The 11,109-nt window shown below is 32.3% G+C and overlaps 1 protein-coding gene across 1 annotated transcript in view; it reads left to right on the forward strand.

Moving 5' to 3' along the window:
- SEMA3A (semaphorin 3A) overlaps nt 1-5,284 on the forward strand; it is a 242,456-nt gene extending 237,172 nt beyond the window's left edge. Inside the window, exons 16-17 of the mRNA XM_069586654.1 lie at nt 330-472; nt 1,843-5,284. Coding sequence (XP_069442755.1) covers nt 330-472; nt 1,843-2,298 — 599 coding nt within the window. The 3' untranslated portion in view covers nt 2,299-5,284. The remainder of the gene's footprint in view (nt 1-329; nt 473-1,842) is intronic.
- The last annotated feature ends 5,825 nt before the right edge of the window (nt 5,285-11,109 follow it).

The following is an 11,109-nucleotide window of genomic DNA, read 5'->3' on the forward strand; positions in this document are numbered from 1 at the left end:
ACAATTAGAGCATAGTTTTACAATGAAAAAAATTTTTTGGAAAGTATTATCATGGCATATAAAGATGTATGACTGATTTTGTTAATGTAATGCTATTTTCTGGTAGACAAATCTCTGTATACGCCTTATATAACCCATAACAAAATAACTAGTCTGTTTAGGTAGACACTTGAGTTCTGAAACACTGACATTTCTGCCATCCTCAATAAAATTGGAAAAGATTTCCAACTCGGCAACAAGTCCATCTCCTGAATTTCCAAATAAATACTCTGGAAAGTTGAGTTTACTTCTCTAACATTTTCTCATTTCATTTCCTCATCACCGGCCAGATAATCATCACGGCCACAGCTTTGAAGAAAGAATCATCTATGGGGTAGAAAATAGTAGCACGTTCCTGGAATGCAGTCCGAAGTCACAGCGAGCTCTGGTCTATTGGCAATTCCAGAGGCGAAACGAAGAGCGAAAAGAAGAGGTATAGGAAAGAAACTGGACTCACTCTATCTAACACATGCTGTTAAGGGACCCCAGTGTGGTTGACTTAAGAGGGGAAAAAGAAGTACTGTGAATAGTTATTCTTTTCTTAATCTACCAGTACCTATTCATTAAATAAGTATTAACTGAAGACGATTTTATGGCAGGCTTTGTGCTAGGAATTAAAGGAACAAAGTTGAACTGTAAGAATTTTGTCCTAGAAGCTGTTTGCGACGGGGCGTTGGGGGGGCGGGGCTGGCAGTACATTTTAGAGATTTTTTTTTTCTGCCTGGAGTTATCTATTATGTTATATTCATTTGTATACAAGAAAAAGAAAAACCCTCCTAACTAATTCTAACTTTTGTTCAATTGATTCTGTTATCCAAACATGTTTCCCTTTCTTCATTAACTTCTTCCTCAAATGGGAAGAGGCAGTTAAGAGAAAGGAGTAGTAGATTCAGGAGGAAAGATCTTAGGTTCCAGTATTGAACTCTGATGTGAATTATGCACGTCGTTTCATACAAATATTCCTCCTCAATGAATCCATTAATTCCTCTGTAAAATTAAAAAATTATACACAGAAAATCTCAGTGAATACTCTGAGACTTTTAAACTTTTTTTAAAGCTTTAAATAAGGGTAACCATACAGTGTACATGATTTATGAATGTACATTTTGCAGACAGTTTTACGTAATCCAAATGTAGAAGTGAAAGTACCCCATCATCTCTTTTGACAGTTGAAGCAGTCTTTAAACATGTAATCATGTCATATACATGTTAAGGTTGATTTTACATGTTACCAGCTTAGGCTTTCAGAGATCTCTTTTGTAAACTTCATTCAGAGTAAAAGTGCAGTTAGACATATTAAATAACATGTCTTCATGTCGCATCTAAGACAGGAAATTGAATAAATAAGCATGTAATCCCATAATTTTTCTGCTTGCTCAACTACTGAATTTATTTCATTTTTTCAAACCTTATTATAAATTCATTCTAATGCTGCACTGTTTTCTAGTATTATGTTTCTATATTTCCAATTTCAATACTCACTTTCTCCTATATATACTTTATTTCAAAGTTTTAAAATAGAATCTATCTTTGTCCTTTCATCCTCTTATCTTAATTATTTTAAATTATTATGAGAAATTTTATTAAGACAATAGACAACCAGTATTTTGCAATATGTCTTAAAGACAGGAGAAATTTATAACTCTTTTTTCTAATGGGGAAATTATATCATTTCTCTTAAACTAGAAATTTTACTGTTAAAATGTGCCTCAGTAAACAATACAAATTTTTACTGAGACACAGTTTTGGAGCTTATATTTCTTGTAAATATATATGATTTCACTGCTTATTTTCTTTTGCTAGATCAGAGTGGATGATCATATCATCAGAACAGAACAAGGCCTTCTACTACGTAGTCTGCAGCGGAAGGATTCAGGCAATTACCTCTGTCATGCGGTGGAACACGGCTTCATGCAAACTCTTCTTAAAGTGACCCTAGAAGTCATCGACACAGAGCATTTGGAAGAACTTCTTCATAAAGATGATGATGGAGATGGGTCTAAGACCAAAGAAACGTCCAACAGCATGACGCCTAGCCAGAAGGTCTGGTACAGAGACTTCATGCAGCTCATCAACCATCCCAACCTGAACACAATGGATGAGTTCTGTGAACAAGTTTGGAAAAGGGACCGAAAACAGCGTAGGCAAAGGCCAGGACATACCCAAGGGAACAATAACAAATGGAAGCACTTACAGGAAAATAAGAAAGGCAGAAACAGGAGGACCCACGAATTTGAGAGGGCACCCAGGAGTGTCTGAGCTGCATTACCTCTAGAAACCTCAAACAAGTAGAAACTTGCCTAGAGAATAACTGGAAAAAATGCAATATACATGAACTTTTTCATGGCATTATGCGGATGTTTACAATGGTGGGAAATGCAACTGAGTTCCACCAATTATAAATTAAGTCCATGAGTAATATTACTAACAGGCATTCTTCTGAATACCAACACCTATTAATAGAGGTCAGATGAACACAGATGTTCACACTAGTGACTTAATGTTTCCTATGAGATTTCACTATACAGGTTTCACTTTCTTCTTTGCTTGAGAAATAAAAATGTCATTTGCCATAGTGCCATCTAAAGAATAAAAATGGCATCAGCAAAGCCATTTTCTTGAACTAGAAGTTTAAGATAAACTGCATGGATTTACTAAGCTGATGAATATTCCAAAACATTGTTGGATTCAAGGATATCTTTTGGCTACCAACACTCATGTTTATGTGTACTGGAGGAGTAAAATGATACTGAATGAAATGGTCTGTGGAAATAAAAAACAAACAAACATAAACCATTCATCATCCAGAAGAAAAATGGAATACACTGATCTACTACTGATGTCTTTCTTCCAGCTTTGATCTAAAGATGTATTTTATTAAAACTATAATTTAAATGTACCATGACAAATATGCAGAAAAAAATTAGCTCTTTTCTAAGCTAGAGTAAGTTTTTGTCTTACAGTTATTGTGCTATATAGTTTTTGTGTTTAAAAAACTCCAGTTGTGTGCTGCTTTTTAAAAACATTTTCAGTTTTGCGAGAATAACCAATATTGTCCTAAAGCATATATACATCATTAACAACTAATTCCTAAAATCTGGATATAAAGTATGCTTTATTTCTCTGAGGAATTAAGAAAATAACACCTCCCTTTCTACAAATATTACCTAAATTAATTAGAAACTGCATAAATATTCTTAGAAAAACAGAGCATTTATCTGGAAAGAAAAAAAAAACATAGAAATAAATTTGCAAATGCATTTTGTTGTACCTAATGAATCAAGGAGAAAAAGGATTGTATATTTCATAAAAATAGTAAGCATTGGTTTAATTTAATGTTAATAGAAAATGTCTTAACTCTTCACTTGAATCCCTGTCTGATATTTGAGATATAAAAACTCATTTCTTGACTCCATTAGGATTTTTATCTGTGTCACTTAATTTTTTTGAGAAGAGGGATATCAAGGATATTCAGAACAGCATCCTAAAAGCAAATTTCCCAGCTCTGTTCACATTTTTATCAGCTATTTCTTATCTCACCTTAAGACAATTATCTGTCTAAAGAACTCATGATTCCTTTTAAGTCAGTGGGAGTGACTTTTATACAAACTATTTTCCAGGACACAACCCAGCCTTAAAACATGTAAAGCTTGTTGTCTTCTGCAACAACTTATAAAATAAGATACTTATTAATTAAGGGCTTGTCTGTTTCATTGTCCGAAGATGATTCCTTAAGAATAATTGACTTCAAGATGTAAAAAACCTTCAGCATTGAGATGGAATTTCTTTAGTGCTGCACTCATCTTTCTAAGAATTCCTCTCTGGGTCCTTCATCATGCACAAATATGCAAAGGAAACATTATTGCTAATTAATGAAAGCAGCATTGAAATTCTGACTGTAACTGTCTTGGGATTCTAAATAACTCAGAATTAATTTCTCACCTCAGACTATAGTGAATTTTCAAACAAATCCTCTTACCAGCTGAAATATTTCACAGATGAAAGCTCATGTTTCAATTTTAATGATTACATTGAATAAATACTTTTTGACATTTGTTTCAAATGGGAGCCTAGAAGTACCCTATATTCAATCTTAGGCTCCATTGATTAATACAGTGTTACTCTCAGAAGTACATCCTCAAATGGTAGCTGAATTTTAAATTATTTGAAGAACAGACTCCTATAGAGAAAAAAAAAAGTGTTTGAGATATAAATCAAAGAACAGAAAGTGCTTCAAAATAGGTCATTTTAACATTTTTCATAGTGTCTTAACTGTACTGCAATTCAGTAATGCATTTTATTCTAAATTTGCAGCTGAAACACATTTATTGGCAATAACAAAATTATCTTATTTCTTATTAGTCCTCAAAAATAAAGGATTTGAAAGGATAGAGACTATGTAACTTTAGGGATGCCTTCTAATATCTGAATGCATTTTGTTCAGCACTATGAAATACCCATAGAAAGAAAGTCTAGATTTCAGTTAAAAGAAACAAAACAAATCCACCAGCATGTCTTAATAAATCATCAGGTCTATATTTTTGAAGAAAATTATAGATGTAATTTACAGATAAATAACTCTTATTCCAGTCTTAATCTTCTGTCAGTGTGAACGGGGCAATTTGCACAAAAAATAATTAATATCCCGTTTATTCAGTTTTAATAGGCTTTGGCTCATGCTTGTATCATCAGAGTTGAAAGTTTTTTAAGAGACTCATGTGACCTTGAACAGATTATGACAACAAATCTTAAAATAGGAAAAAGTACATAACAGAAGAGAAATTATGACCCACTTGAAATCAAATGTAAAATGTAAATGCATGTAAATGCACACTTAATGCTACTTTTTATGTATTATTTAGTGATTTTCAATGGTATGTGTTTAATATTTTTGCTACCTACACATTAGGGAAAAGAGATGTAAATAATTTTGAAAAGAAGAGGAAGGACAGTGTAAAAGGCAACTTTTTGTAGGTACCCCATTTCAGTGTGTTCAACATCATCCTAAAATGCAAGATTTTCCCACATAGGTGACAAAGTGGCTCATGTGCTATTTAAGGGAAGAAGCTGTGTGCCCATTCAATAAGCATGTTTTTTGCCAGGTAGTAAATATGTTCCATATCTGTATTTATCATTGGATTTCAGATGGGAACTAGAAAACTGGAGAGAAAAATGTAATGAAACTGCTGCTGTAAATTACTCCTGTTAGCATGTATTCAGTTGCTAAATACACATTTCTTCAAAATATTTGAATTCAGATGTCTTTCCTATTCCATGTAGCATATAGTGTGAAGGAACATAAGAGTAGAAAAGGTTGAGAACCAGAGTCAAGTTGCTAGCATATTTCTTCATTGTAGTCATCTGTAAGCTGAGCTCTATACTTCTGGTGATAAATGTGAATGTTATGCCTTTAAATTAAATATTATTATTTTATGCCATACTTACAAAGCAAATATGGGGAGGAAATTCTATCGTGTGTCTTTATCATAGTCAGTTTCATTCAGGATCTACAAAGATGCCTGAAAATTGTTATTGAAATTGCCTATCCAAAGGTCATAAGCAAGTGTTTTATTAATTTATTAATATGGAGTGATTAGTACAACATTTTGAAATCTTTAAGAATTCATTTTTAAACACAATTTTCTTTCACTTTAATGGAAATCTGTCCAGTTTCATGGCTTCAAATACACACTTAACAAATAGGATTCAACATTAATGTAACAGTGTATTAGAGATAAACAAGCCTAATGCCAAAGACATCCATGCTTTGTATTTTAACTTTGTAATAATTATAAAGTCAATGTTAATGTTTGCAAAATACGTATTTCCACCAATAAGAAAGCATTTTTCAAAACTCTGCAGAACCTCTAAGTTTTACTTCTAACAGTTTATATACTAATTAATTAAAGAAACATACTTTTAAAAATTAAAATAGTAAAGGACCTATACATGAAAGAGAGAATGAACCCATGGAAAAGTTGCCTCATATAATACGGTCATTTTCACAGTCCACCTGACCAGAGAAGACAGCTTGGTTTTCACTTCAAACATGCAACGGCAGAGGTAGCAAATCAAGTTAAACCAATAATAATTTTGAATATAAACAAATCAGGCTTTTAGACATTTTGTTCTTTAGAACCAGATTCCTACCCATTGTATTAAATTCTACTTATAAGTCTTACTACTTGCCGTGTGCTAGGCACTGGTAGATAATGAGGATACCAACATGAATGAGGCATAGACTCAAGAGCTCACAATGAAATAAAGAAAATAGACTTGGCATTCTCTGCCCTAAATCTGTGCCTTGTATATAATTTCACTATCACACTTACCACAAAAGTGTAATTTCTTTGTTTACAGCCCAGTCTCTTCTTCTAGAGTGTGAGTGAGCTCCTTGAGGGCAAGGTTTGTATCTAATTTATTTCTGTCCCCAGTGCCTAGCATGATGACTGGCACAAGAAAGGAGCTCTTTAAATTGTTGCAGGAAAAAAAAAACAGGTTACACTGTGATGAGTGCCAAGAGCAAACTCAAAATAAAAGTGCTATGGGGATTTCCAGGCTGTCCAGTTTTCCCAGCACCACTTGCTGAAGAGGATTTTTTTGTCCTTTGTATATTCTCGCCTCCTTTGTCAAAGATTACTTGACCATAGGTGTATAGATTCATTACTGGACTTTCTATTCTGTTCCATTGATTATATATATATATATATATATATATATATATATATATATATATCAGTTTTTGTGCCAATATCATGCGGTTTTGATTACTGTAGCTTTGTAGTATTGTCTGAAGTCTGGGACAGTTATGCCTCCAGCTTTTTTTTTTTTTTTAATCCCCCTCAGGAATGCTTTTGCAATTCTAGGTCTTTTATGGTTCTATATAAGTCTTAGGATTATTTGTTGTAGTTCTCTAAAATATATCATGGATAGTTTGATAGGGATTGCATTAAATCTGTAGATTGCTTTGGGTAGTATGCTCATTTTAACAATATGAATTCTTCCAAGAACATGGGATATCGTTCCATTTGTTTGAATCACCATTTGTTTGTTTCAGTTTCTTTTATGAGTGTTTTTAGAGTTCTCAACATATGGGTCTTTCACCTACTTAGTTTAGGTTTATTCCTAGGTATTTTATTTATTTATTTTTGACCTGAATTTTAAATGGGATTGTTTTACTTTTTCTTTCTGATATTTAATTGTAAGTGTAAAAAAATGCAGCAGATTTCTGTAAATTAATCTTGTATCCTACTACCTTGCTAAATTCATTTATTATTTCTAAGTTTTTGCATAGTCTTTAGGATTTACTATATCGTGTGCCATTCAACTGCATATAATGAAAACTTGAATCTCTTCCTTTCCAATTTGGATGCCTTTTATTTGTTTTTCTAGAACACTCCCTCATAACATATCCAAAAATAAACTCAGAATGTGAAGGCCTAAATATAAGACATGACACCAAAAAACTGCAGAGAACATAGGCAGAACATTTTGTGACATATATCATAGCAATATTTGCTTAGATCAGTGCAAAAGAATTAAAAGCAAAAATAAACAAATGGGACCGAATCAAATTTGATAGCTTTTGCACAGCAAAGAGGACCATCAGCAAAATGAAAAAAAAAAAATTTGGAATGGAAGAAAATGTTTGCAAACAGTATAACTAAGAAGGGGTTGATAGCCAAAATATGAATATAACTCATACAATGCAATATTTAAAGAACAAAAGAACCCAGTCAATAGGCAGAATTTCTAAATAGACATTTCCTGAAAGGATACAGATAGCCAACAGTTACATGAAAAGATGCCAACATCATTAATTATTAGAGAAATACAAATCAAAACCACAATGAGGTACCACCTCATACTGGTCTGAATGGCTGTCATCAAAAAGTCTACAAATAATAAATACTAGAGAGCATGTGGGGGAAAGAGAACCCTCATACACTGTTGGTGCAAATGACAAATGCTACAGCCACTGTGGAAAACGTATGGAAATTCCTTAAGGAAACTGAAAATAGCATTACCATGTGATGCAGCAATCCAACTCCTTGTCATATATCCAAAAAAGATAAAAACTCTAATTCAAAAAGATCCATGCACCTCAGTGTTCATAACAGCACTATCTGCAATAGCAAGGACATGGAACCAGCCCAAGTGCCTATCAACATGATTGGTTTAAGAAGATATAGCATATATATACATAATGCAATACTACTCAGCCATAAAAAGAGAAAAAATAATACCATTTACAGTAACATGGATGGACCTAGAGATTATCATACCAAGTAAAGTAAATCAGAGAGAGAGAAATGTTGTATGACTTATATGTGGACTCTCATAATACAAATGAATTTATTTACAAACCAGAAACAGATTCACAGACATAGAAAACAAACTTACGGTTACTAAAGGGTAAAGGGAGAGAGACAGAAAGATAAATTTGGAGTATGGGATTAACAGATATACACTATACAAAAATGGAAAAGAAACAAGGATTTACTGTATAGCACTGAAAACTTAATAATGTATAATGGAAAAGAATCTGAAATATATAAAACTGAATCAGTTTACTGTACATCTGAAAACTAAGACAATATTGTAAATCAACTATACTTCAATTAAAAAAAGATGCTGTGAAATCAAAGAGGAATCAAGAATATGGTGGGAGATATCATAGAAAGCTTTAGAAAAGAAGTGACCCATACACTATGTAATGAAGTATGACAGATTTGTCCAAATGGAGTAAAAGAAGGCATTCTGGGAAGACAGAATAAGGAGAAAGGAAGAAAGGTATGAAAATACTTTTGAGAACAAGCATCCCAAATGAGAAGAGCATGGACTTCATAATGAAAAGTTAAATGTCCCCTCTCTTATGAGTCAAAATGGTGCATTTGTTTGGTTTTTACTGTATTTTGACTTATTGCGCTCTATTTGCAGCCCATATTCTCATCACTGGTGCATAATGTCATTCATTCTGCTTCTTTATACCCTTTGCTCTCCCTGTCTTTCCTCTAAATTTTAACCTCTTTGGTATTTACTCAGCTGGAATCACAGCACTGGGCAGTATTCCTGCAATCACTTTCAAAGTAATCTTGATGCCATAATCTCTTTGCTCGTTCAAGTGACCACAAGTCAGCTGGAATTTGGAATTCCACAAATGAATAGCTGAGAGAAGATGGCTTCTTCAGGTTAGCCCCACTCCTCTTGTATTTTACATACCTTCAGCATTCTCTCACCCATCTAGTACTAGACAGCCATGTCATGGGTTCCAACATTGCCTAGCAAGGTGACTCACAAACAAGACTTCACTGAAGATAGCATTGAAATAAGCAGCATGTGTGTGTTCAGCGGATGCCCTAGATGGAGTCCTTCACAGCTAAACAGTAACACAAGTGAAGTTAGCACACACAGTTGACAGGCAAAGATTTCTATTTTCTGTTCTTAAATGAAAAACTTTTTTTTAAAAAGTGAGAGCCACATCTTGAGTCTGTCAACTCCACATCACCATTATAATGTCAAATTTTCTCTCCTATTACAAAAATATATATTTTATTTCTCTTAACCTAAACATTATACTTGTATCCGCAGTATTTACTTATACAGTACCTAAGCAAAATGTTTCATAAATGTGTTCAAATCATTACAGTTTGGGTGATTTTGAAGTTTTAACTTCCATTTTCTCTGTAAACCTCATTGAAGCATTAGATCTCAAGTAAATACGTTAAAAAAAAATCCATGTTATTTGTGTAGCCCAATTCTTAAAGTTTCGATTGTTTGGTTGATAACTAAGTCCAGAGAGGCTTAAACATTTTCAGCAAAGTTTTGTGTCTGAAAATCAAGTAGCTTTTCCACTTTACAATTTATTTACTACACTTCAATTTTTAGTGGGTTTGTACCTTTGAATTTCAAAATAAAGAATGAATTTTGTTAGTCCTCAAATATTCTTATTTGAATTAAATTGCTGGTAAATATCAAGAAATTAATACATATCTCCATGTACCATTTAATAAATTCTACTTGAATTTAGATACTGACTAAAAATGATTCATCTATACTGTATTGCTGGCATGTACCAATTTCAGAAAAAAATGTTCATTTTCTTCTTTGTATTACTTTTGATTCTAAGTATATGTTTGTTGAAATTAACTTTTACTATATTTGGTTCGAGGAGCAGTTTAAATTTATTACCTAGTGAATAGTGTACAGCATGATAAATAAAATCTGGCATCCATATGAAAAAGTGTACTGTTAAAAAGTATATTGAATTCTTAACATTATAAAATCTGTTCACTCAGAAAAGCATAAGTAAATTCTCATCCCAAGATTTTTATATTTTGACCTAATCTATAGTCATTAACTTTAGAAACATGCCATTATTAAGACTTCTCCTTTAATTTCTTCATAAGTTTAAAATTTAAAAAAACAAAATCACATACTCTAGATTACAAAATCCATAATCCATTCATAAAAATAAGATATCCTAGTCCCTTTGGAGATTGGAATGTAACTTACAATTATTCCTATACTGGTCTCTTTCTAATCTCCTCTCAGATATTAGACAGTGTTTATTAAAACTGCGTAATATCAGGTGGCTCTGTATTCACTATTGAGAAGTAATATTCTTGAACTTCTTTAAAGGAAATGCTTATATATTTTTATAAAATTATCTGACTGATACTAGTACATACTAAACCTAAGAAGAAATTTTATGATATATTGCATTATGTTGTATTTAATATTATAATATTAAATAAAATCAATATAAGCAAAGTATAAAAGCAATAATAAAGCCTTACTAAAGCTACTTCTTGACAATAGCAATATTACATTTTTTATATCACTTTATAATCAGGTATTTTTGTGATCTCGTTTGACCCTCTTTATATGAAGTAGGACAATTTTATTATTGTAACTTTGTAGGAAGGAAAAGTAATGTGATTTGTCTTAGATCTTAAATTTAGACTTATTAATCAATAATTTAGGTCTAATGTGGAAACATTAACCTTTAAAACCTCAGATTACAATCTTGTTATTTTATCTAATTAGAACAGAAACTTCTATCACCAC

Source organism: Ovis canadensis, chromosome 4 (genome assembly GCF_042477335.2).
Source record: "Ovis canadensis isolate MfBH-ARS-UI-01 breed Bighorn chromosome 4, ARS-UI_OviCan_v2, whole genome shotgun sequence".
NCBI classification, from domain to species: domain Eukaryota; kingdom Metazoa; phylum Chordata; class Mammalia; order Artiodactyla; family Bovidae; genus Ovis; species Ovis canadensis.